The 27,731-nt window shown below is 36.6% G+C and overlaps 3 protein-coding genes across 8 annotated transcripts in view; 1 reads left to right on the top strand and 2 right to left on the bottom strand.

Moving 5' to 3' along the window:
- sptb (spectrin, beta, erythrocytic) overlaps positions 1-7,047 on the bottom strand; it is a 34,391-nt gene extending 27,344 nt beyond the window's left edge. The window contains exons 1-2 of one of the 4 annotated variants that reach the window (XM_005158850.5): positions 6,788-7,047; positions 48-285 (exon numbers count right to left, since the gene is read on the bottom strand). In XM_005158850.5, the coding sequence (XP_005158907.1) occupies positions 48-204 (157 nt within the window). In that variant the 5' untranslated portion in view covers positions 205-285; positions 6,788-7,047. 4 annotated transcript variants of the gene reach the window in all.
- A 2,636-nt stretch (positions 7,048-9,683) lies between these two features.
- The window catches only part of LOC141378433 (uncharacterized), a 283,306-nt gene continuing 265,258 nt past the window's right edge, over positions 9,684-27,731 (top strand). The window contains exons 1-4 of one of the 3 annotated variants that reach the window (XM_073927813.1): positions 9,684-13,473; positions 13,586-13,717; positions 13,832-14,049; positions 14,334-16,558. In XM_073927813.1, coding sequence (XP_073783914.1) covers positions 10,141-13,473; positions 13,586-13,600 — 3,348 coding nt within the window. In that variant the 5' untranslated portion in view covers positions 9,684-10,140 and the 3' untranslated portion in view covers positions 13,601-13,717; positions 13,832-14,049; positions 14,334-16,558. Of the gene's footprint in view, positions 16,652-27,731 lie in introns of those variants that run through there. The other 2 variants (XM_073927812.1, XM_073927811.1) reach the window with 2 other exon arrangements.
- Positions 19,309-27,731, bottom strand: part of stard9 (StAR-related lipid transfer (START) domain containing 9) — a 78,189-nt gene continuing 69,766 nt past the window's right edge. Inside the window, exons 25-32 of the mRNA XM_001921870.8 lie at positions 26,473-26,613; positions 25,473-25,566; positions 25,213-25,379; positions 25,066-25,130; positions 24,791-24,993; positions 23,239-23,318; positions 22,989-23,147; positions 19,309-21,182 (exon numbers count right to left, since the gene is read on the bottom strand). Coding sequence (XP_001921905.4) covers positions 21,081-21,182; positions 22,989-23,147; positions 23,239-23,318; positions 24,791-24,993; positions 25,066-25,130; positions 25,213-25,379; positions 25,473-25,566; positions 26,473-26,613 — 1,011 coding nt within the window. The 3' untranslated portion in view covers positions 19,309-21,080. The remainder of the gene's footprint in view (positions 21,183-22,988; positions 23,148-23,238; positions 23,319-24,790; positions 24,994-25,065; positions 25,131-25,212; positions 25,380-25,472; positions 25,567-26,472; positions 26,614-27,731) is intronic.

Genomic DNA, 27,731 nt, shown 5'->3' with positions numbered 1-27,731 from the left:
AGCCAAAGCAACATGTGCTCAGTTTGATGTAACTTGAGGCGACTCACCTGCAAGAGCTTTAATGCGTGAGCGCTCAAAGAGTCTGGCTGAGCTGTTGTCATTGTCAAGTTCTTCATCAGACAGTTCGAAGCGAGTGTTGATACGGCTGTACTGCTGAGTGATTTCAGCGTTGTCATAGTCTGTGGTGGAGGTCATAGTTGCCATCAAGATGCAAAGAGATGAAAGGGGCCAGACACCTCAGCGTGCCACACGATGACAAGACAGTGGAATCCAGAGGTGGTTGATCTGAAGGATGAAAGACAATCAAGGATGGGTTTAACTGCATATTTATCTTTAAAATATTTAATCAATCAATAATACATATTCTTTTTATACATATATTATATAATATGTTATAAATATTCAAATGTCTTAAAAAAGTCTTAAAGTGGCAATCCTCTCTGTGTGCTTCAGAAAAAAACAACCAGTTTCTAGAAAATTCAACATAGGCTCATTCTGAAAGCGTAGCCCTAAATACTTTTCTGGAGATTGCGAATTACGTTGGCAGAAGTATGTATGGCTGCATTTCGTCTTTAAAACGATACAAGGCGGTATGATGCTGTTCCTTTTCACGCTTACCAGCTGACCGCTTACCTTTGTATAGACGGCTTCATGCTGTTACATTGGCGGACATGAGATGCAAAGAGAAGCTGACCAAGATGACGAGGTTCGACAAAAGTGCGACAAAAAACAGTTCCAGAAAGCAGTTAAGACAAAAGCAGAAGCCAAAAATAAAATAAACAAGTAAATAACAGGGTGAGAATGTGGTTAAATCTGAAAACATGGTTAAAATCGGGCAAGAGCTTTTTATTTTCTGGTTGGGTTTAGGAAAAAAGGAGGGTGCCGCAGTCTATCGATCAGTCAGTCAGGATTTACCTGAGAACAGCAGACAAGAATGGCACTTGCGAGAGAAATTTGAGATTTGAAAAAGTATACACAGCAGCCTCTGGTGGATTCACGAAAACAAAAACAAACAAAAAAATTTAGCTCCTGGGACGTATTTGGCACTCTCCAGAAATGTATATATTGGTACGTTTTCAGAATGAGCCTGGGTTGGAAAATATAGTGCGATTTGGAACACCTTCTTATAAGCAACCTATACTTCATGAAAAACATGCGTGCAATTCTGAGTGTGCTGTACACTGACAAACAACCTGTAGGACACGCCCTCCTTTCCGTATGCTTGGATGGAAGGAAACTAACTTTTAGCTAACTTACACTTTTAATAGCATTTATATAATGCTACTCTCTGATTATTTGAAGCACTTTTAATAGCACTTGCTTTATAAATAAATGTCTGCTAGATTAGAAAATGTAATATATATATATATATATATATGTAATATATATATATATATATATATATATATATATATATATATATATATATATATATATATATATATATATATATATATACAAATTTTAGAATTTGTATTAAAATGACCATTATGATAACACTGGAAAATGTCCTTTTGGGTCATCTGTGTAGTGATGGGGTTACCTCAACTTTGAACTCCAGATTTAGACTAATTCAGTTTAATTTACCGCTTTAATACACTCCATCCAGATGACACAAAACTAAAAACAGTATTTCTCCCCTCTGATTCAAATGTGGTATAGAAGAAGGTACATTTTTGCATTCTGCATGGCTGTGCCCTAAAGTGAAAGTGTTGTGGGTAAAAGTATGCAATATCATATCACAGATTCATGAAAATGATTTTTTATTAGATCCAGAGATATGTTTATAGGCAATTATACAAATTCTAACCTTCAGCATAATCCTGCTATTAAGCTTACTGAAATGTTATTGAAAATAACTTAAAAATGTATTGCCTTAAAATGGAAAACAGACATTGATATACCAATTGGAATGTGGATCTCAGAAGTTTGCAACTGTATATCATTGGAGATCACATATTCTTTGAGAGGAAAGGGTGAATTATTTAAATAGGTTTGGAATCCATTTTTGAATTATGTATAAAAGAGTACCACATGATTTCATTTACATTGGTTTATACTGTATCTCCTCCCATTTTATTTGTTTATTTTTTTTATATTTTTATATACTGTGTATGTTTTACTCTAGTTTGTTGCTTAGTTCCAAAGTTTTGTATTGTTAACTTTTGAAAAAGCTAAAAAAATATATATATGATACAAAAAAATTCCCATTTTGAAATGTGTTTGAGATTTAAATTTACAGGCGTCACAGTGACGCAATGTGTAGCACGATCGCCTCACAGCAAGAAGGTTGCTGGTTTGAGCCCGGCTAAGTCATTTCTGTGTGGAGTTTGCATGTTGTAAAAAGTAATATGTAAGAGTGCATAAAGGTACATAATATCTATAAAAGATTTGTTCATCTAAAAATAAAAATTATGTAATTAATTACTCATCTTTGTGTCATTACAATCCCCCGAGCCCTTAGTTCATCTTCAGAACACAGATTATGATATTTTTTGATTAAATTCAAGAGCTCTCTTACCCTCCGCAAAAAAAGAAAGTCCATGGGATGTTCAAACTTGTCAAAACATTAGATGTGTCTTCAGTGGTTCAACTGTAAAAGTATAACTTTGATTTCATCTCAAATATCTTCATCTGTGTTCTTAAGATGAACAAAGGTCTTAAGAGATTGGAACAACATGAATGTGAGTAAATTATTAACAGAGATTTTATTTTTGATGAACAAACCCTATTGAACCATTTCAAACAACCAAAAGTTGCAACTTGCTTAAAATATGTAGCTTGGTAAAATCTGTTTGTAACAAAATAACAAATTGGTACAATATGTAGTGTTACTCTCCGGCTATAAAATGAAAAGTTCCCACATAAGAATTAATACAGTTCCAACAAAATATATACATCTTTCCTTTATAGAAAGTTTCTTTATACCATCAGGATTCCAGAGGCCGCCATTTTCAGCACACGTCCTCTAACCGTCACTCATATAGAGGGTGTGTGTTTGCGCGTGCTACTGTGGAATGGCGGGTGAAGGTTAGCTGCTAAGATAGTTCTATCTTTGTGAGGCATGTTGCTCATGTGTAGTCTTATCACCCTGAACGGGGGCTGGGCAACCCCTCTGACTAATAGAATACGAAGAGCACCCTTCGCAAATTTTCCTACTTCGTCACAGACTACGTGATCAGATATTTACTTGTTGTTTTTTCCTCGCAGTCTGATGAAAACAAATCTAAACATTTGAACTGCTTCAGACAATCCAACACTTCTGCTCCTGCTGGCTCTAAATGATCAGGCACAGCACCAGCTGAACTTCACCTACTGTGAAGTTACTATTTCTAGCGAGTCATTAGTGTCATCAGAGTTAGGGTTGAGGATTTCAGTTGAAAATCACATAAAAATCTATATACCCAACATCTGGTTGAAAACTAGAAACTGAAGAAAGAAATGGATCTAACAGGTGTCAGAGAAGTGCAATAGTGGCTCCGGCTCTTTCTTTCTCTCTCTCTCTCTCTCTCTCTCTCTCTATCAGGCCAGTGCAGAGGGGATGTTATCACAGAACTATTCTCCACCCACCAGCGGAAAACCTGTTATCACAAGTGGCACAACTCTCTGTGTAAGTCTCTGTCTTTGCAAAATGCTCATGTGTACACATGCTGGACAGTTTCTACCAGTATCTACCATTTTAAATAAAAGCGAGGGAAATAAAGGAATGCTTCACATAAGAAAACCATGACACAACATCATTGTACTACTATTTCTTCCTCCACTGGAGGAATTTCTATTGACGTTGCTCATTTAATGCAAAACATAATGATCAGGGACTGTGAAAAGAATAGTTCACCCAAACATGAACATTCTGTTGTCATTTGCTCATCCTTTCCTTGATCAAAACATATCTGAGTTTTAATCTTCAGTTGAACCAAAATAAGATATTTTGAGGTATGCAGGTAGCTACACTGTAAAACCCAGCAGTCAACTTTATCAAATGAAATGAGTGTATTTAACTCAAAGTTTACTGACAGTAAATTCTACTCATTTGGAAAGAGTTTTGAAGCTAATGAGTTAATTAAATACCTCATTACTTAAACTTAAATAGCATCATTTCTAGAAATGAATGATCCCACGAAAATGATTCAAACTTTTTGATCTGCTGCTCAAAAATGTTTTATTAATAATAATATTAATAATTATATATTTTTATCATTATTATGATTATTATTATTATTATTATCGTATTATATAATATTATAGTATGCTTTACTATCTTTCTAAGATGTATTTAAAATAAAAAACAGCATTTATCTTAAATAGAACTCTTCTGTGACATGATAAATGTTTACTTTTAATCAGTTTAAAGCATACTTGCCAAATAGACGTATTATAGTATAATGTTACAAAAGCTTTTTATTTCAGATAAATGCTGAACTTTGAATGTTTGTAATAATCAAAGAATCCTGAAAAAAAGTTCCAATTGTTATTATTGGCATATCAATACAATTTCAGGTTAGCATTAGAGTAGCATCAGAGTAATGATGCTAAAAATTGTGATTTGAAATCACAGAAATAATTGACGTATTAAAATATTTATTATTTAGTAATTGTAAATAAATAGTAAAATATATTTCAGAACAGTAATGTTTTGCTGTACTTTGATCAAATATTCTAATTGGCAAGCAGAAACTACTGAACAGTAGTGTACTGTATGTATAATACATTCATTTTATTTTTGTTAGGTTATTAATATACACACACATACATATATATATATATATATATATATATATATATATATATATATATATATATATATATATATATATATATATATATATATATATATATATATAATTTATTTATTTTTTTAAAATAACTATGAATTAAAATTATATTATATCTAGCAGTGATATTATTTTTATGTTCCAAATCTGCAAACTAAGCTAAAAAGGCAGATATTAGTATCCAGGAAGCAACACAGTGGGGTATTTCTCACATGTGTGAAGGGAAAGGCTACACTTAGGTGTGGTATGAACCGTGACGCACTGTGTGTGTGTGTGTGTGTGTGTGTGTGTGTGTGTGTGTGTGTGTGTGTGTGTGTGTGTGTGTGTGTGTGTGTGTGTGTCCGTGTATGTGTATGTGTATGTGTATGTGTGTGTGTGTGTGTGTGTGTGCCAGGTTACAGCAGGAACAGCTGGACCCAGGCACCACGGCCTCAGATTATTCTGTCTAAATTTGAATAAGGAAAATAATGTGGGGATATACATAGGCTTGAAGAAATAAATGTATCTACAACTGTAAATTCTCTCATTATTGTCACATTCATGTCATTCCATGTGTTGAAATATCTCTTTTTTATTTATGAAAAAAACACACAAAGTTTGAGTGACATTTGAAGCTGTTATATACATATCTATATTTTATAAATGTAATAAGTAAAAAGATAGTAAAAATAAGTTATTTAATTAAATAATAAGAAAACACACAACTATGTACAGGCACAAATATAGTTTGTAATACTTTTGCATAAAATAAGAGCTGTCTGTTTTGATTTCAAATCAACTTTAGAGATGCAGAATGTTTTATGAATGTTCAGGCAAGCAGAACAGACATTTAATAGACCCCATAATACAAAACTATTCTTGGAATGATTTTATGGTCACATTACGCAGTTCTAGGCAGTAAGTAATGATGTTTACATCACAGAAGTTCTCCCTATAAGGTAAGTTCGAAACAGCTCACCTAATTTTATTGTTTTTTTCATAGCCTTAAAATTAGAGCTGTTTTTCTTCACTATATTTTGAAAATTATCCAATGAGGAGAAAATCCATTCTAAAGGGATAGTTCTTAAAGTGTTAAATCTACTGCTTCAAATTTTGCAGGTTTCCTTTTTTGTTAAACAAAACAAAAGATGTTTTGAAGAATGATGAAAACCAGAAGCCACTGACAGTCATAGGAGGAGAAAAACTCTTTCCTCTACCTCTTCTTCAAAATATATTTTTGAGTTCAACAGAAGAAAGTCAAACAAGTTTGGAACAAGTGGAGGTTAAGTAAATTGGGACTTTTTCATTTTTTGTGGAAGTGGACTATACATTTAACATAGATTTTGGTTTACAGGTGCCAAACATGGCATTGTAACTGGTTGATCAGCCATGTTGCAAAATGCACTTTGACTTTTACTGTATGACAAGCTGCTTTGTTGCTGGTATGTGGTCTACCATTTTGAACAAACTTGGCCCTACAAATAGCCAACTTTAGCCCCATGTTTGGAAAATTAAATACTTACATTGTTTCATTAATAATTACACAGATTAAATAAAGACAGAGATGATGATAATTATCAAAGATATTAAAAGGTATTTGTGACAACTGACAAACAACGTAGGCCTATGGAAGATGTTTTCGTCAAGGACTTATTATCTGCTCAGTCCACACATGCCATGAACGCTCACACTCAGCATTCAACAGGTTGCTGCTTTTTCATAAAACTGCGATACACTGACAACAACAACATCAATCCTGAAACTGTAATATTAAACACGCTTTGACTTGAACTTGAAGAAAAAGTTAAGTAAAGTTACTTTTAAAAGTAAAATATTACAAACTTAAACTCACTGCATAACTAAATGTGCTACTTAGTTACTTTATAAAGTAGCCTAACTAATGTGGATGTATGTGTTATGTTATTATTTTTGCGTTTTTTAAACGTTAAGATAGACGTAAGATTGTAATATATTACTTTTTACACAACACTGAAACTAACTATACACAGTTTTACATGAAACAAGCTGCTTACCTACACAAATGAAAGACGGTCCAGGAGTAACGTGCTTCTTGTCGAAGTATTTATAATAAAAGTCCGTTATTTGAAGGGTAATACCAATCCCATGAGAGGCTCAGAGGTCTAGGTCACGGTGGGGCAGAGCTGCTGCAGGGGCAGGGAGTGCGCGCAGGGTCTCCGCTGCCTGCGCTCATTCTCATCAGCCGCGGGTTGACCCACCCAAAGTGTTAAAAATAAAGCGGAGGAGCGGAGCGCAGCCTGAGCGCAGGGGACGCGCATTCCTGTCAAGAGTCACTGACTTTAAATGGCGTCCCCCACCCTTCCACTGCCCGCCTCCACTGAAATATCACAAGCTTACCGTACATTCATAATTCAATAATTGACAATAATTAAACGTAAACAATCGATTGCGACGTGTGCGAGTATATAGCCTAGTCTAAAATCGCTTTGGTAAACACTTGTTACTTCCAAGTCTACAAAACGTCATCCTTACAAGTCTGTTTATGTTCAGTTATCTCACTTTAAAGGCAATCCCAAGAATTTAGTCTAAGCTATAAATGTAAAATTACTGACACTGCACAAACGAGCCTGACAAAAAAAATTCATTTTAGAAGAAAATTTCAAAAGGCACTTTATGGTTTTTACATCTGAACATTACGTTTGATTCTGAGAAAAGAACGGAAAAAAAACAATTGAATATTTAAAGTTTATGTATACAGTAGCTACTGCCTAACAATTTGTTCCTCTTAAAAAATAAAGGTTCCAGGAAGAACCAAAAGAGGGTTAGCACTGTGATGCCATAGAGGAAACCTTTTGGTTCCCAAAAGAAAAGTTCTTCAAATAAGCTTTTTTCTTAATGTAATTAACTTTTTAATTATGTAAAGACATTTTCTACATTAAATTATAACTTTTGTTTAATGAAAAGGTTGGTGTAAAAGGTTCTTCATGGAAGCACTGATGCCAGTAAAAAAACTTTTATGTAAAAGTGCACCTAATCACTGCGAAAAAAAATGCAGTTCCACACAAATTCATTCATGATGTTCCAACACAAATCGATTAAGTTAACAAATTTAAGTAGATTAAACATAAAACAATTAAGCTGTTCCCAAAAAAATCTCAAGAATTGTGCTGTTCCAGCTCATTTTAAATTAGCAGTCTAAACAAGCAATTTCGTCAAAAATTAAGGTTCTATCTGCATTCTAAATGATTTTGAGTTATTGAGCTTCAGGTTTTTGCATTCTATATAGCAAGCAATATGTGTGTAACAATTCTCGTTCATACATTAACACGACAGAGACCCTAAATGTGCTTTAAATGTAAATTATTAAAGTTCTCTTAGATTTGCAAATTGGAGTTAAAAAAACACACAGTAAATGCAGATAGAACCTAAATTCTAAAAAGTCATTTTCCACTTGGAATTATAAGGTTCTATCTGGCAGATCACTCATAAAAGGACTACTTATCAAGAAACACAATCAAAAATATATAAATAATTTGATGTTGTAACAATGTGTTGATGCTTGAGAAATTTAAATTTTTGCTTTTTGTAACATTTATTTCATGTTTTAGAATTAATATATTTTTCTTGTTCAAATTAAGCATATAAGGCTGTGCTAAATATTTTGTCCAGTGCAGCTGTTAATTTTTTTATAATTAATATAGTCATTATTGAAGTTTATGCTTTATATAAACTATTGAATTTGATTCATTCAATATATGGAACATATAATTAAATTAATTATTTGCCCTTCAAGGCTTAATTTCAAATTGAAGACTTTAAAAGGAAAGCAGACAATGAGCAAATGAGTTTAATAAACCCTGAAAAATGTTTGACTGACTATATACACAAATAAAAATATTTCACATTTACTATAGAAATGTTATTTCTAAATCATCACATTTACACACATCTCAATTTTGTGTAGTGTGGCGACATTATTTAGCCTGATGTTGAATGATTTTGTCTTTCTGTTTTATTTATTTATTTATTTTTTTTGCTGTCAATGAAGCAGTCCGGCGAAATTACAAAGAAAGCTGATCCTGACTGGAATGCTGATTGGCTCACTGAAAGAACCTTATGAGAGTTTGACTTTGTAGATAAACTGTTTTTGTTTTTTAAATAAAAAGTCTTAAAATGTAAACAACTTATAAAAAACATCACATAATGTAAATAAGTTGTAGTTAATAAGAATATGTGAATAACTCAATTTTGACAAAAACAATCAGATAGAACCTTATAATTCTAAGGTGATGATTTTTTGAGTGTTGATTTTCTTGCCCAAGTATACGTTTTGAGAAAGTGTTTAATTAGTGTAGCCTACTAAAACTCTGTTTTTCTTAAAGTTACAATTAACCTTGGTGAAGCCTTATATATGTATATTTGTGTAATTGATGGTTTACATAAACCTTTTAATATAAAACACACAGGGCTCTTTTTTGACGGTTCATGTGCAAAGTCCAAAGCGCAGGGCGCAAAAGCCCCATATGGTCTAAAACCTGACAGGTAGGCAAAGCTTGTTTTTGATAAAATAAATATAAATCAGCATATTATAAATACTACACTACTGATAATAACATTATTCAAAAGCAAATTTTTATGAATAAACTGAAAAAGCCCCCCTAGATGAAGAAGGCATGAAAGTATGGTTTTTATATTTATGTAGGCTATAGAAAATAATAATTTTTGTAATATTTTAATCCTTTAATTATTTTTTCATTTGTAAAGATATTTGCATATTGCTAAACATCCTCTGTGTATTAAGCAATGTTTAAGTGAGACACACAAATAATGCACTCTGCGCTGGATTATAGGCCTTGTAAGAGCCATTATGTTTTTTGTAATGCTGTTTTTGACCACTGGGTGGAGTGGGGGTTTGGAGGAGTATATAGGTAGACAAAGACTTAGAACAACAGGTGTGTAATTAGAGGGAAGCACAACATTTTTTGACCGTGTTTGAAAGAGCTTTATTGAGGCATTCAATGTGATTTTATGAGCATTTATATATCAGACTGTGAGTGGAAATTGAACCATAAGAACTGTCTGTGCAAAAAATAAATCTGATAAGCAGTATTTGGAGGATGATTCGTTTGTTGAGCTCTCACGCGTCAGAAACAACCCTACAACACCTCAAGTGACAAAATGGTCATTTGTGTCACTACATTTGTCAAAAAATGGCTTCTTTGTGGATCATCATGCATCATTTTTGGACTTTCTTGAGGAGCAGCCGTGATGAACTGAATGAATGAAACAAAGGTATGTGTAGCGCTACTTAATGAATGACTTTGTGTGCACACAATAGCGTAAATCCAATGCATTGGTTGCTTAAGTTTTAAAGTTGCTTAGGAGGCAAACGATTTCAGCTGTGAATATGAGTTTAATGAATTGTGATGATGATGGTGCGACTACCTGTGAACAGACAGAGACTATTGTGCCATTTGAGAAGTTTGAAACAGAGCATGTGAGGGAAAAGCGGCTCATTAAGCTTACTCCTAAGGCTTTATTGGAAAAATTGGAAACTCTGCAAAAGACACGAAAGTGTAAACTAAGCAAGGCAAAGAACTTAATGGCTATTATAAAGGATTTTATGTCCAACCGAGAATATGAAAAGGAGGTGCAGTGTTCCTTTGAGAAATTCATCAAATTGAGAGACGAAACAAAGGAAATGCACAATTCGGTGATGGTTCTTTTGCCCAGTGAAGAAAAGGAAAAACAACAAACATGGTTCAATGGAAAGATGTTGATTTGCGATGAGTTTGTAGATGATGTTGAGAAATGGTTGAGCGCTGAAAGTCAAGTTTCATGTTCTGGTGTTGATGCAAGGGTATGTCAAGAGGATGTTAATCCAGATGATAGCATTTCCAACATATCCTCATGTAAATCCAGTAAATCGTCCAGTAAGAAAAGTTCAAGCAGTGTACGTAGTGGGAGATCTTCTGCTGCTTCAGCACGAATCATGGCAGAGGCAGAGAAAGCTGCATTAATGGCGCGTGCAGCTGCTTTAAAGGAAAAGCATACTTTGGAGGTACAACAAGAAAAGCTGAGACATAGACAAGAACAGCTGGATATTGATGCAGAGATTGCAGCCGCTACTGCAAAAATTGCTGTTTTAAATAATCAGTCTCTCAAAACCTGCACTGATGATATGAATGCATATTGTGATAAAGGAACTGTTACTCTCAACCCTCATGCAGAGGCATATGTGCCAATAGAAGTCCCCCTGCAAGAAAGCTCAAGGAACGTGATTCAGCAAATTCACAGTGTGCCACAAATTGATCCTCATTTCACGTCACAAATGCAATCCTCAAGTGTAATGCAGAACAGTGATGGAATAATAACTTCGAACCTTTGTAATATCTTGCAAAAACAAAATGAGATTACCACTCTGCTTGTACAACAACAACAATCCAGCACACTGCCTCAAAGAGATATTCCTGTGTTTGATGGCAATCCTCTGCAATATAAAACTTTTATGAGAGCATTTGAGCATGGAATAGAAGACAAAACCAAAAATAGTAGAGATTGTTTATACTTTCTGGAACAATATACACAAGGTCAGCCAAGGGAGATTGTGCGCAGTTGTCAGCATATGGATGCACAAAGAGGGTATGTGCAAGCTAAAGCATTGTTAAAGGAACATTACGGCAATGAATTCAAAATAGCTTCTGCATATGTAGAAAAGGTTTTGGCATGGCCTTCAATAAAATCTGAGGATGTAAATTCATTGCAGAGTTATGCTCTCTTTTTGCGTGGATGCTGTAATGTAATGGAAGAAATTGACTATATGGAAGAGCTAGAGATGCCAAGCAATTTGAAAACCATCATCATGAAGTTGCCTTACAAATTAAGGGAAAATTGGAGAACTGTTGCATGTGAGTTAATGGAAAGACGCAAGCAGAGAGCACGGTTTAAAGATATTGTGATATTTGTTGAACGTCAAGTCAAAATGTCATCAGATCCCTTGTTTGGTGATATCCAGAGTACCCAGCCTGTGCAACAGAAATTCCAACCTAAGACTAAAGTTAGAAACAGCTTTGCAACAACGGTTGTCACCAACAATAAATCAATTCAATGCTGTGAGACTGATTTAAGATCAAAGGCCCCAGTTGTATGTTTGTGCTGCAAACGTGATCACTTATTGGAGCAGTGTACACAAATGCAAAACAAGCTGCATAAAGACAAATTGAACTTTCTAAAGGAAAAAGGTGTTTGTTTTGGCTGTCTTTCTTTTGGACACATAAGTAAAAGATGTGATAAGCGCTTGACTTGTACAGTGTGTGGTCAAAAGCATCCCAGCATTTTGCATATCCAACAAAAGGAAAGAGTGTGCACTCAAGAACAAAGTCATTCATCTTTAAGTAGTGCACATGTTGCCCTTACAACATGTGGTCAAACAGGGGCCGGTGACGATGGAGACTGTGCATTATCAATTGTACCAGTTCAAGTCAAATCCAGCAAAGGACAAACGGTAATTCAAACCTATGCATTTTTGGATCCTGGCAGTTCTGCCACATTTTGTTCAGAACGCTTAATGCATAGTTTGAAATTAAAGGGAAAGGAAACTAATATTGTTTTGAAAACAATGGGCAATCAAAGGGCTGTTAATAGCACTGTTTTGGCTGGATTGGAAGTGTCTAACCTTCTTGATGACACCTTTTATAGTCTTCCAGAAGTCTTCACTCAAGAAAGAATGCCTGTATCCAGAGACAACATTGTCACTCAAAAGGATTTGGAAAATTGGCCATATCTGAAAGGTGTTGAGATTCCTCAAATTCCTGCTGATGTGGATTTGCTGATTGGAGCAAATGCTTCCAGGGTAATGGAGCCCTGGGAGGTTATAAACAGCAATGGAGATGGACCTTATGCAGTTAGAACCCTATTGGGATGGGTTGTAAATGGACCACTCCAAGGAAGCAGGAATAAGGTCAAATGTTCAGGTGTGACTGTTAACAGGATTTCTGTAAGAAAATTGGAGGATATGCTTGGTAAACAATACAATCATGACTTTAATGAGAATTCTGTTGAAAAGAAGGAAATGTCAAGAGAAGAGCATGCCTTTATGGAAAAGGTAAGCAAGTCAATTGAGTTTCAAGATGGACATTATAAATTGAATCTTCCTTTTAGGATGGAAATTCCCATGTTGCCAAACAACCTTTGTGTGGCTAAACAGCGCTTAATTGGATTGAAAAGGAAATTTGAAAGAAACAAGATTTTCCATCAAGAATATAAAGATTTCATGGATGAGGTAATTAAACACGGTTATGCCGAAATAGTACCGTTACATCAATTAAAACAGGATGAAGGGAAAGTTTGGTATATCCCTCACCATGGGGTTTATCACCCCAAGAAGCAAACATTAAGAGTGGTGTTTGATTGTGGAGCTGCCTTTAAAGGTACATCATTGAATGATCAGCTTCTGCAGGGTCCTAATCTGACAAATTCACTGTTGGGAGTTCTTGTGAGGTTTCGACAAGAGCCTATTGCATTTATGGCTGATGTAAAAGCAATGTTTCACCAGGTTAAAGTTGCAGAAGAAGATACTGACTTTCTTCGTTTCCTATGGTGGCCAGATGGTGATATCAATCAGGACTCTGTGGAATACAGGATGAAAGTGCATTTGTTTGGTGCTGTGTCGTCCCCAAGTTGTGCTTGCTATGCTTTACGTAGAACTGCTGAGGACAACAAAGATGACTTTCCTGAAAAGGTAATTGACACAATTCACACAAACTTCTACATGGATGATTGTTTGAAAAGTGTACCTTCTGAGGAAGAGGCCGTCTTGATGATCAAGGATCTCACAGATGTCTGCTTAGCAGGAGGTTTCCAGTTAATAAAATGGATCAGCAATAGCCGTATTGTGCTACAAAGTGTACCTGAAGAACACCGAGCCCAGGGCATAAAAATGATGGATCTGGACAAGGACCAGTTGCCAATGGAAAGAGCTCTTGGTTTGTGGTGGTGTGTTGAATCCGACACTTTCAATTTTAAAATAACTAGCAAAGATCATCCTTGCACCAGGCGGGGTGTCCTGTCAAAGGTATGCTCTGTCTATGATCCTTTAGGATTTTTGGCTCCATTCACTCTTACAGCAAAAATTCTCCTGCAAGAGTTATGTAGGATAAGATGTGGATGGGATGATCTGCTACCCTCAAATCTCCAAAGGCAGTGGTCTTTATGGTTAAAAGAGCTTGAGAAGATGGCAGATTTCAAGATGGACAGATGTCTAAAACCAGCAGGAATGGATGAACTTACCAACGTTCAGTTGCATCATTTTGCTGACGCAAGTACACTTGGATATGGCACTGTGACGTACCTTAGAATGGAGACAAAACATGATGTTCACGTAACATTCCTACTCAGTAAAGCTAGAGTAGCACCTTTGAAATCAGTAACTATTCCACGTCTTGAATTGACAGCTGCTGTGCTTGCTGCTCGAGTGGACAAAATGTTAAGGGCAGAGATGCAGTTTCCATTGGTTGATTCAGTATTCTGGACAGATAGTACGTCCGTGTTGAAATACATAAAAAATGAGGACAAACGTTTTCTTACCTTTGTCGCCAACAGGATCTCTGCAATAAGAGAAATTACAACACCATTACAGTGGCGATACATACCTACGACTCAAAATCCAGCAGACTGTTGCTCCAGAGGTCTGAAAGCAGATCAGCTGTTAACAAACAGAGAATGGATCAATGGACCAAGTTATCTGTGGAAACCAGTGGAAGAATGGCCAGCACAAATATTTGATTCTGCTCTTAAAGCAGATGATCCTGAAGTCAAGAGGAACATATGTGTAAATAGCACTCTTGTAAGTGAACAGTCAAATGCTACTCATAGGCTGATTACTCATTTCTCAGACTGGACAAAGTTGAAGGTTGCTGTTGCTTGGCTCTTGAAATTAAAGACAGTTCTGAAACAACGAAGTCAAAAGAGAAAGGAAATTCAAGCCTCTTTAGACTCTTCTGGAGTAACTTCTAAAAAGACGGAGAAAGAACTTCGAAAACTAATTGGTTCTGTGGTTACACCAAATTTAAGTTTGCAGGATTTGAATGAAGCTGAAGTAGCTATTGTTGCATTCAGTCAAAGGCAACAGTTTAAAAAGGAAATCGATGCTCTGTCAGTTTCACCTGTTTCAAAAATAAGCCGAGACAGCAAGCTGTATAAATTGGATCCCGTCTATCAAGACGGTATTTTGAGAGTAGGAGGACGATTGAGAAATTCTGCTATGCCGGAAGAAAGAAAGCATCCGATCATTCTGGCTAAGGATCAGCATATTGCCACGCTCATCTTGCGTCATATACACCAACAGTTAGGTCACAGTGGAAGAAATTATATGCTTTCAGAGCTGAGGAAAAGATATTGGATCATTAAGGGTAATGCAGCTGCCAGAAGGATTATATCGAGTTGTGGCCATTGTAGACGTTTTGGAGTTAAGGTGGGTGAGCAGAAGATGGCAGACTTGCCAAAGGAACGACTCCTTCCCGATTTGCCTCCATTTTCGAATGTTGGGGTGGATTATTTTGGTCCTGTGGAAGTTAAAAGAGGACGCTCCATTGTAAAACGTTACGGAGTCATCTTTACTTGCATGGCAAGTCGAGCAGTTCATCTGGAAGTCGCCTACTCATTGGACACTGATTCATGTATTAACACTCTTCGAAGATTTATCTGCAGACGAGGGCAAGTAACTCAAATAAGATCAGATAATGGTACCAACTTTGTTGCCGCAGAAAAGGAATTAAAGGAATCACTGAGATCATGGAATCAAAACAAGATTCAAAGGGCAATGCTCCAGAAAGGTGTCCAGTGGAGTTTCAATCCTCCAGGAGGTTCGCATTATGGTGGAATCTGGGAACGTGTAATCAGAATGGTCAAAAGAATTTTGAATTCCATCCTACATCAGCAGATTTTGGATGATGAAGGATTCCATACTGTACTATGTGAAATTGAGGCCATTCTAAATGATCGCCCAATAACTAAGTTGTCAGATGACCCCAATGATTTGGAGCCACTTACTCCAAACCATCTTCTTCAGATGAAAGGTAAACCAGTATTACCACCTGGATTATTTGAAAAATCTGAATTATACAGCAAGAGGAGATGGAAACAGGTCCAGTATATGTGTGACTTATTCTGGAAAAGATGGACAAATGAATATTTGCCTGTGCTTCAAGATCGGCAGAAATGGAATAAGGAAAGGAGAAACTTTGTTCCTGGTGACATTGTTGTCATTGTGGACTCGTCTGCCCCTCGAGGGTCTTGGTTAATGGGGCGAATTCTGGAGGTTTTTCCAGATAAAAATGGACTTGTTCGTTCTGTGCGAGTACAAACTAAAACCAGTGTACTTGAGAGACCCGTGACAAAACTTTGTCTGTTGTATGACAACATGGAAATATAATGGACTGATGGTAAAGACTGTTAAATTTGACACCTACACAGAATTGATTAATGCAATGTTTATAGTGTTGCTTTAATGGCTCTTTGTATGTACATTGTTGAATTGTTATGTCTACCTGCCATGTACAATTAGGGGCCGGGGTGTAAGAGCCATTATGTTTTTTGTAATGCTGTTTTTGACCACTGGGTGGAGTGGGGGTTTGGAGGAGTATATAGGTAGACAAAGACTTAGAACAACAGGTGTGTAATTAGAGGGAAGCACAACATTTTTTGACCGTGTTTGAAAGAGCTTTATTGAGGCATTCAATGTGATTTTATGAGCATTTATATATCAGACTGTGAGTGGAAATTGAACCATAAGAACTGTCTGTGCAAAAAATAAATCTGATAAGCAGTATTTGGAGGATGATTCGTTTGTTGAGCTCTCACGCGTCAGAAACAACCCTACAACACCTCAAGTGACAAAATGGTCATTTGTGTCACTACAGGCCTGCTTTGATCTGGTCTATTGAACAGTCTATTTTGGTTCCTCAAAATAGCAATGCGACAGCAATGCACCTTAACACACCTCCTTTTTTAGACCAGAACGCCTATGGGTGCACATATGAGCGCAAATGCATTTGCTATTTAAACAGCATGGTGCAAAACGTCAAAACGACTCTTGCGCCAAGCTGAAACTAGCAAACAACAACTGTGCAGCCTTGCGCCGCATTGCACCGGGTGTATGATAGGGCCCACAGTGTCAGCGATGGTGGCACTAAAGATACTTTTATTTCAAGAAATGACAAGTTAAAGGAATAAAAGCATTTATGGTATAGGGAAAGAGTAAAAGAATTCCGTTTTACTGTGAACTATTTACATATAATATTTGACTTTAAGATATGAATTAAATAAATCACAGCCTTAAAAGTCACACTTTACCTTGTATTGTAGTTTGAAATTAAAGTTAAGAAACCTTTCATTGCAGACAATATGAACACAAAATATTTCATGTTTTGCTGAGTCAACTTCATTTGTAAATATACATCCTTTTCTAAAATTCAGACCTGAAAGAAATTTTTAAAAATGTTGGGACAGGAGCAGTTTAGGGCTAGTAATCAGGTCATTTAGTTTAAAAAGGATGTAACTTGAAACAGGTGATGTCAACAGGTGATTGTCATTATGATTTGGTACAAAAGCAGCATCTAAGAAAGGTCTAGTCCTTTAGAAGCAACAAATAGGTGAGAAAATTATTGAAATGTTTAAAAACAATGTTCTTCTAAGAAAGATAGGAGGGCATTTGGATATTTCAACTTCAAAAGTGCATAACATAATTAAAAGATTTAAGAAATATGGAGAAATTTCAGTGAGTAAAGGGCAAGGATGCAAGTTTAGACTAAACTACCTTGATCTCCGATCCCTCAGGCGGCACTGCATTAAGAATCATCATTAATTTATAAACGATATCACCACGTGGCCTTGACTACTTTGGTAAACCTTTGTCAAGTACCACAATAAGTTACATCCACAAATGCCAGTGAAAACTGTACTGTGCCAAAAGGAAGCCATATGTTAACAGTGTCCAGAAGCGCTGTTGATTTCTTTGGGCTCAGAGGCATCTGGAATCACACAGTGGGAAAGTGTACAGTGGTCAGATGAATCAGTATTTCAGGTATTTCTTGGAAGAAATGGATGCTGTGAATTCTGGATCAAATAAGAAAATAATCATTTAGACTGTTACCAACAACAAGTCCAAAAGCCAGGATCTGTCATGGTATTGTTTCTAATAGAGAACGTGTGGTGCATTTTGAAGTGCAAAATTCAACAACGAAAACCCCATATACTGTTGCCCACCTCAAGAATGGGACAAAATTACACCTGAAACACTTCATCGTGGTGTTCTCAGTCCCTAGATGTCTCTTAAGTCTTGTAAAAAAAAATGGCAAGATTACAAAGTGCTAAATGCTTTACTGTTACAACTTTTTTAAATGTGTTGCAAGAACCGAAATTGGAATACATGTTCAGTTTGGAAAAAGTCACGAGGCTGTATTGTCTGCAGTAAAATATGTCAAAGTCATTTAGAAATATTTCATTTCTTTTTTTATTTGTGTTTTCCATACTTTCATAACTTGTTTGAATTGGATTGTTGAAAAGGTGTCTTTATCAGCTCATAATCCTGTAATAAAGAACCAACAGCAAAAATAGTATTTTTTTAATACTTGTTTTTTTAATTGTTTCTGTTTAACTGGAATGTTAAAACCACACTTCCCTTGTCAAGATTTGCCCGTTCGTCTTGACAAAAGTACCATTTTAGTTGCAATGTTCCCTACCATGATGACTCCACCTTATTCCATTTTGAGGACAGTATTAAGACAAAATGATGTGGACAGGATTGGGAAATGAACCAGGCACGACTTAAACCCTAAATCAATAAACAGTTATATAACACGGACAAAAATATTAAACTACAAGAAAATCATACCTAATCACTCTTTTAGGACTAGCCTCAAACCTTTACCTTCACCTAATTTGATTATAACAGTGATTTCAGATCACCAGTAGAGGTCGTGTTTACCACACCAATGATCTAAGAAATCACCGTCTTCTGTTTATTGCTTTCTTCTAGTAATTTAGTACCTTCCTTGAGTATTCTAGTCTCTTAAATAGCCTTTAAAAAGTGTAAATATTGAACATAGCTACATAATTACACAACATTTAGAACACAAAATAAAGCATCAATGACGTTATATGTAACAGATAAAACTACTGGAAGAAATACCGTGTCAGCGCTCTCACCTTCGCTTGCAGCTGCAACGTTTGATGATGTATGACCAACCATAGGTGCGTGACGCTCAGGCTGATTTTCACGGTAACAACGCAGTTCAGAAAACAGCCAGATATGCTGAATATGTGCGCCTATTCATGAACCACTGCAAAGAGTCTTTTTTTAACCCTAAAGTGGAAATGCAATAACATCTGATTAAAAATATAAGGCAGATTTTATTCATTTGGATAGTTTTACAGCGATAGGTCAAACGATTTAATTAAATGATATGTTCAAGAATAGGGTTATAGCAGTTTAATACACACACAGACACAAACTGACGAACTTCCATTGTACAAGTGTTATACCTATAAGTACTAAAATAAAAGACAGAAACGTGTATGAAAATACAAAAATGCCAAATGCATTTAATAAAAATATGATCTGGTTCATAAATTAAAAGCCATTACCCTTTTGGAAGCATACAAAACATAAAAAAAATAAGAGAACATTTTCAAACAACATATCAAACAATAAATTATTTAGCATACAGCTGGCAAATAGAAAACATTTACAGTAAATAAAACAAAATGTGATAAAAGAAAAGAAATAGCCTTCATTTACTGTATACAGTATAACTCCTTCAGTGGCAACAAAAGTCTTCAGATCAGCTGTCACAAATATAAAAAACTGGTCTAACATTCAACAGTGCTTCAGCAAAGGCCCTTTTCATTATAATGTCTAAGTGTACAGCTTTAATCCTAATGCAGATGTACAGTTGAAGTCAGAATTATTAGCCCCCTTTTGATTTTATTTTTTTAAATATTTCCCAAATTATTTTTAACAGAGCAAGGAAATTTTCACAGTATGTCTGATAATATTTTTTCTTCTGGAGAAAGTCTTATTCGTTTTATTTTGGCTAGAATAAAAGCAGTTATTAATTTTTTAAAAAACATTTTTGGGACAAAATTATTAGCCAATTAAGCTAATTTTTTTCTGATAATCTATAGAACAAACCTTCGTTATATATGAACTTGCCTACTAAATTACCCTAACCTGCCTAGTTCACCTTATTTACCTAGTTAGGCCTTTAAATGCCACTTTAAGCTGTGTAGAAGTGTCTTGAAAAATATCAAGTAAAATATTATTTACTGTCATCATGGCAAAGATAAAATAAATCAGTTATCAGAAATAAGTTTTTAAAACTATTATGCTTAGAAATGTGCTGAAACAATCTTCCCTCCATTAAACAGAAATTGGTGAAAAAAAATAAACAAGGGGGCTAATAATTCTGACTTCAACTGTAGAGGTGTGGCTCGATGGAGACCCATCACTATGCATATATTGTAGGTCTGTCTTATCTGACACTCACACACCCACATGGTTCAGTTCACGCAGGAGCTGAGAACCACTTAACTATATAGATGAAGCCACTGCATATAACATAACAACATGTTGTTATTTTTTTTGCATATCATTAAAAAGACAAACTTAAAAGAACACGTTTGCATACATGAAAAAAAATATTACAATACTGAGAGTAGCAATGTCAACAATAGCATTGCAGTCAAAAAGATTTTATGACAGTCAATCTATCATATCTCAAGAAAAGAAAACAGCCGGACGATTCTTCTGCCAACAAACATTCAACAACAGAAAAAAAGACATGTATAAAAGGCACTGTACTGCATATTTCAGAATTAAAAAAATATAAAAAATAAAATAAAAAGTCTACAGCTGATGTCAAGTTCAAGTTTTATATAATAATTATTTCTAAAAGTAGCTTAAGTCAATGCTATGCATTAAAGGAATACTGAAATACAGTGGATTTTTTCTTCTTACAACAAGCAAAGCTATGCATAGTGTGGTCTATATCAAATAATAATGAGATGCATAAATGAAAACAAAATAGCTTTGGGCGTTTACTTTGATGAATTCAAATATATTATAACCTTTTCTTTTTTACAATATTCAATACTTTGGCACATGGTGGCAAACCAAATAGCTACCTAATAATATTAAGATGGATTTAAGTGGCATAATGATTTGTTACACAGTATAATCATACCATCAGTGCTACGTGAAAAAGAGTCAAGTAAAGAGGTGCAAATCTTAGCAAAAACCCTTCATGGTTTTAGTGTAAGTGCTTGTTGCTATATGTGTAACCTGATTTGTCATAAAGAGAAGAAAGAATCAAGGTCTGCAATTACAGCTGCTTGCTTCCTAGACACTGCGTTCAGCAATCTAGGGGCTAAGGACGGACTTCCCAAATCCACCTATAGGGGGAGACACAACGGACAATTAGAAAAGAAAACTGACTATTGATTACTGTATTTAAGAGGTTATACAACTAAAAAGCGTTCTTTCCAAAATAAGTAATTCCAAAAATAATAGCAGCAGATATAGTTTGGTTTACTTGCGCTCACCAGCCAGTTTATTAGGTACACTTTTCCAACTACTCGCTAATGCAATCACATGGCAGCAAATCAATGCATTTTGCCATGTAGACATGGTCAAGACAATCTGCTGCACCTCAAACTGAGCATCAGAATGGGGAAGAAAGGTGATTTAGTGACTTTGAACGTGGCATGGTTGTTGATGCCAGATGGGCTAATCTAAGTATTTTTGAAACTGCTGATCTGCTGGGATTTTCACGCACAACCATCTCAAGGGTTTAGATAGAATGGTCTGAAAAAGAGAAAATATCCAGTGAGTGGCAGTGCTGTGTGCCCAAATGCCTTGTTGATGCAAGAGGTCAGAGGAGAATGGCCAGACTGATTTGAGCTGACAAAAAGGCAACAGTAACTCAATTAACCACTTGTTACAATCGAGATATGCAGAAAAGCATCTCTGAACGATCAACAAGTCCAACCTTGAGGCAGACTGCAGCAGAAGACCACACCGGGTGCCACTCCTGTCAGCTAAGAACAAGAAAACTGACCTTGGATGGTAAGGTCAGAGTTTGGCATCGACACTAAGAAAGCATGAATCCATTCTGCCTTGTATCAACCAATGATCTCAATCCAATAAAGCACCTTTGGGATAAGGTGGAACGGGAGATTCGCATCATGGATGTACAGCCGACAAATTTGCAGCAACTGCATGATGCTATCATTTTAACATGGACCAAAATATCTGAGGAATATTTGCTGAATCTATGCCATGAAGAATTAAGGCAGTTTTGAAGGCAAAAAGGGGTCCAACCCAGTACTAGTAAGGTGTACCTAATAAAGTGGCCAGTGAGTGTATATCACAACCAATGCACTAGCCATTCTTTTTTGAATCGCCCATTATACAAAATTGGTTTTGCATTGCAAATTGGACTTTTGTGATAAAATATATATAATTATGCCCCATGGTCTCTGTTTCTTTTATCCTATTTAAGCAAACGTAATGCAAATGCTAGTTTCGAGAGTTCACATGTAGCTGATGATTGATTATAAAGCTTGTTTGGCATGCTGTGCCGGGAGAGAGCCCTGAGCTCATAAGATCCTCGAGCCCGGGGCTACCTCCTGTTTGCAGGGTAAGAGGGGAGTTTGAGCTCAGGTAGATCTCGAGAACTCTGCTGTTGTAGCTAAAGAACAGATAGTGATGGCTCTTAAGAGATAACTGCTTACTAGGAGCTTGTCTATGGTGCCAATTTGGATTAGTCAATTAACTTAAGTTGCTTGTTTTTGGATGGTGGGAGGAAACCGGGGATTGAGGAGGAATACCACGTGAGCACGGGGAGAACGTGTAAACTCAGCACAGAAACGTCGGCTGGCTTGGTAAGGACTAGAACCAGTGATGTTCTTGCTGTGAGGCAACAGTGCTGTCCACTGGGCCCCCGTGAAACCCATCTAGGAAAGGAGGAGGAGTAGGGGTGAAAGGGGGGATTCTTCAAAACAAAGATGGCTGTAATATGGAACTTAGAGTATTTATAGTGGTTAAGGAATCGTCTGATTGATGAATCATGAATTGAATATTGCGGGACCGGCTGCTCGCAATCATAGGCACGTGATCCTCTCGAAATTAGTTTATAAATAAACTTCACTAAATAAAATTATAAACAGTGACAAGGATGCAAGCACAAACATGCTTACTTGTAACAAGTAGATGACAGTCACAGCCTCTCGACCATTACGGTGACTCGGTTGAAGGATCCACGCACTGGGTAGCATCTCACCACGAATAGTATCAGCACTGGGACGTGGCAGAGTCTCCTCAAATACAGACTGCATGGCCAGCACCCGCATATCATCCTGGAAAAAACAGGATGGATTAAAATGAATATGTAATTAAGGCAAGGGAGTTTTGCATAAAGCCAATCTCAAAATAAAGTAAGCAGAATACCTGTTTAGATTCTGTACTGAGGCAGCAGAAGTCCCGTGGCTGTTTAAGCTGGCAGTTTGTCATGTTTGTCAACAGATAGACTAATTGGAGATAAAGATAGATAGATAGCATGAGAAAAAGAGTAAAAGTCACCATGTGTTATCGCGAGCTCTTGCTTCATATGAGATCAACAATCGCGACTGCTGTAGTTATTCCAGTTGTGTTATTTTTTGGTTTTTATCATCAGGAGATTAATGAAGGCAATGATATCATGTTATCATAACAATATAATGTGGTAATAAGATTGTAACTGTACTGTGTATTTACACCCTGGCCATATTCATCTATGTAAACACAAGAAAACAACATTAACATTATGGCAGACACTGTAAAAAGCTCACTTCCAACCACTAGACCTTTCTGAAAGGGTATTTGAGTGTCATCGAGTGTCAGATTGTTGTGGGACTGCTATACAGGACTTTTACTTTATTAGGGACAATAGATAGCGAAATGTAACTTTTTTGTTTTAGCGTATTTTTTTTAAACCATGAAGGTAAAACAGAAACACAGTTATGAATATATTAAAAATGTGCTTGTTTGTTGTATAAAATTTGCAAATAAAGACAAAAATTCTCATTTGTGCATTCCCTGACTCCCATGTGCAGCCATGCTGCCATTGTGGCTGATGTATTCTGGGAAATTTTCATACCCCTTGGTTTTGAGCGTGGTCCTGAAAAATCTCTGTTTCGTGGGCTATCTAGCCCTTCCCCTTAACCCTATGCCTTCAAGCTAAAGAGAATTGGCACATCCCTACCCTTTCATGTGAATGCGGCAAATGAGGGGTAGGGGGAAGGGGAAAGGCTAAGGTGTACCAATTAAAAGATTTAAGCCTTTTTATTTCTCAGTTATTTTCTGTCAAATATTTTTGTCAAAAATGTTTTAATATTAAAGTATCTTATTATATGGATGTTTTACAAGAGATACAAGTCTCAGGTGACTTTGTTACTAAGTCAACATAGCCTAAGATTCATCTGTAAAGATTTAGAGTCAAACTAGGCAATCAGTAGCTATGTTTCCATACAAAAATGCAAGTTTTATTGCATAAAAGATTTGAAAATAATGCAGTTTACGTCCACATACTCTTTGGGAGCGATTTTACTTAAGAAACTTCTGGAGTTAATAAAATCAAACCAAATTTTGATTACAAACTTTGACCAAGGGATTTTTGAATGACCAAAACAACATTTAAGATGTTTTACAGTGTTGCAGGTCCACTGGTTTGTCCCATCTAGCCCATTTTTGTTATCATGTGATCAGTTCAAATAAAATCACATGCGCATACTGGAATATATTCAGTAAGTGCATTTCCATAGGGTATTGGACAAAAAGTTTATTATACATTTTTAATGTGCATTTTCAAAATATTTGTGCATCTTGGCATTTCCACTAAGCAGGTTTTATGCGATATTCCAAAATAAACATAAAAATAGGTAGATGGAAACATAGCTAGTGACTTAAAATTTACCATTAGACAACAGAAACCCTTTATGATATCAAAAATCTTGGGTTTTACCAAGTTGTGTGCTTTCATCCAGTGGTCGTGTCCAGGCAGATTTAACAGACTCGTTGTAAAGGTGAATCTTTGAGTGATCTCGAACTATAGACCACAGACTGGACAAAGGTCTATCCAGCTCGACTGCTCCAAGAAACCCATGAGCTGAAGTTCTTGAAGTGGCCTTGTAAAACACCTGAATTCCTCTTTCCACACCTTGGTGCCTAGTTAGAAATTAAATATGAGGATGGAAAACATGTAAAATACTTATACAAAAACAATATGCATTAGTGTACCTCCAGCCAGCTGCTGCCTTCCCAGCCAGCAGATTCCTCACATCACCTCCAGAGGCCAAATATACCTAAAACAGACAAGCATACCAATGAAGTATTTCACATTCATGTGTCCTTGTATATTTTGAACCTAGATGAACAATTGCATACTTCTGAAATTGCACTGGCAAGTGTGCAGTCTGCAATATCCTGATATGAAGTCAACATGGACGAGGGAGAGCCGAAAGAAAGAGTGCGCTGTCGAGCACAGGGAGGAGATGATGGAGTGGAGGATGACTCAGGCTCATATCCAATGACAGAAGTCTCCAGGCTGACATCTAGTATGAATACGTAATCTGGTTAATTAGGTGGATTCAAAGCATAATACTAATAACACTAAGGTTTGCAATTGTTATCCAATTAATGCTCACCTTGGACTGATAGCCATTTACGCTGGGCTTTTGAAGTCTGCAACGGAATCAAAGGAGGTCGAGTCCTTATTTTGAAGTCTGAGACTCCATTCACCTAAGGAGAAGGAGAATGAATACTAAGAAAAAAAGCATTTTGAATGAAAAAAAATGACATTAGCCCCTTTCACACATACAAACCTTTTACCAGTAATTTTCCAAAAAGGCATTATGTGTCAACAGGCCGTTTTTGAATATACTGGTAAATGAGGTAGATAGAAATGCTGCGCTGTGTGAATGCAGAAGTGAGACATCTGCTCCACCCAATCAGAACATTCAGACGTATTCACATCTGCGCTGTTTATGAAAATAAAAGCCTTTGCATACTTTTCCAGACACATTTAGCTGCTAGGTGTTAGTCAGATAACATTTCCATTGTTCATTATTAATGCCAACTGTGTAAAAAAATGATCATTTATGATAAACCGCTGTTAGTTAACCCTTAAGCTCTGCTTCAGTTGCTTGACGAGTGTGCACGTAAAGGTGTGCTCCGGTAAGCGGCAGCACACACACAAATATTATGTACATCTTGACATGCGAAAGTGATCCACAATATGTTTTCATCGAAGTTGTTCACAATACTTATCCATCCACAGAAATTGTAATGTAGTCAAATGTGTAAAAATTATGCTGTGGCGCTTCTGCCTTTGGATGTCTCTGGGAAAAAGCAGCTGCATAAATGCTAAAGCCTTAAATCAAAGTGAAACCATCAACAAAAGCCCAACCCCTTCAATGTTTATGAATACAAGTGCAGCCATTTAGAGCTAGTTTCAGGTTAATGATGTCAGAATTTACCGGTATTTTGGAATGGATGTGTGAATGGTCTTTTCCTGAAAATTTCCGGAATGTCCTTGCCTGTATGAACAGTGCTTTTTTTAATTTACCGGTAAAGTCGTTCCGTAAATTTACCTGTATCACTGTGTGAAAGAGGCTATTGAAACATATCTTTAGTGTAACTTCTTACCTGTATTAATGGTGAGGTAATGTCCTTCAGTATGGCAGCATTGCTGCTGTTGTACCCTGAAGTGGGCCCAGAGGAAAGACTCAGGTTTGATCCAGTACACAATGTACTGTTACTAATGCGTGTTCGAAACCGCAGGTCATCCTACATCACAAAGTGAGGAGGAAAAATTGAGACCATTTTAATACAAGCCAAACCAGTTTTAATTCATTTACTAATTAAACTTCCTTCAGCTCAGTCCCTATTTCAGAGGTCGCCACAGTGGAATGAACCACCAACTATTCCAGCATATATTTAATGCAGTGGATACCCATCCATCCGGAACCCAGTATTGGGAAACACCAATACACACTCATTCAAACACACTTGGGCCAATTTAGTTTATTCAATTCACTTATAATGCATGTCTTTGGACTGTGGGGGAAACTGGAGCACTCGGAGGAAACCCAAATGAACACAGGGAGAACATGCAAACTCCAGACTAAGGGTGCTTTCACACCTACACTTTTGTTTCGGAACCTGTCTCGTTAGCCCAGTAAGCGCGGTTCGTTTGGCATATGTGAAACCACCAATCGCTCTCGGATCCGCGCCAAATCAATTGCTTCAAGATCGCTTGAATGAGGTGGTCTCGGCTCGATTGAAACGAACTCTGGAGCGGATCGATTGCAGTGTGAAAGCGATGCAATCCGATCGCGATTATATCACTGTGTTTTATGGATATGTAACAGGCATACAGCTATATGAAGAGAGAATTATGAGTAGGGCGGGAAGTTTCGCGAGTCTTTGGATTCCCGCAAACGAATGATAATCTACCGGTAATCTCGCGTCTCCCTCCCGGTGCTCAAATAGGCTACGTCACGCACCCTTCTCACCCCTCCCCACCGCATCTCTCCTCACTCTTCAGACATGTTGCGCGCACCTTGTCAAACACCACCAAACCACCACCTCTCCTGAAAGCTGAGCGGGACTCTGCAAAATAAACCCTGACACTCTGACCAATGTGAGGAGAGCTTACTCAAACTTGACTTGTTTTAGCTCTTTTGGTCCGATTAGTAACTTTGCAGTGTGAAAGCGAACTGCTCCAAGAGCAAAGAGCAACAATGTAACATTTGTAATCTCTGTTTCGGAACAACTGAATCGATTCACTGGTGGGAAAGCACCCTAAAATGCCAACCTGCCCAGCCGGGACTCGAACTAGCGACCTTTTTGCTGTTTAGGCAACAGTGCTAACCACTGAGCCACCGTGCCACCAATTTTCATTC

Source organism: Danio rerio, chromosome 17 (genome assembly GCF_049306965.1).
Source record: "Danio rerio strain Tuebingen ecotype United States chromosome 17, GRCz12tu, whole genome shotgun sequence".
Lineage (NCBI taxonomy): Eukaryota > Metazoa > Chordata > Actinopteri > Cypriniformes > Danionidae > Danio > Danio rerio.
This window is presented reverse-complemented; position numbering and strand designations above follow the sequence as displayed.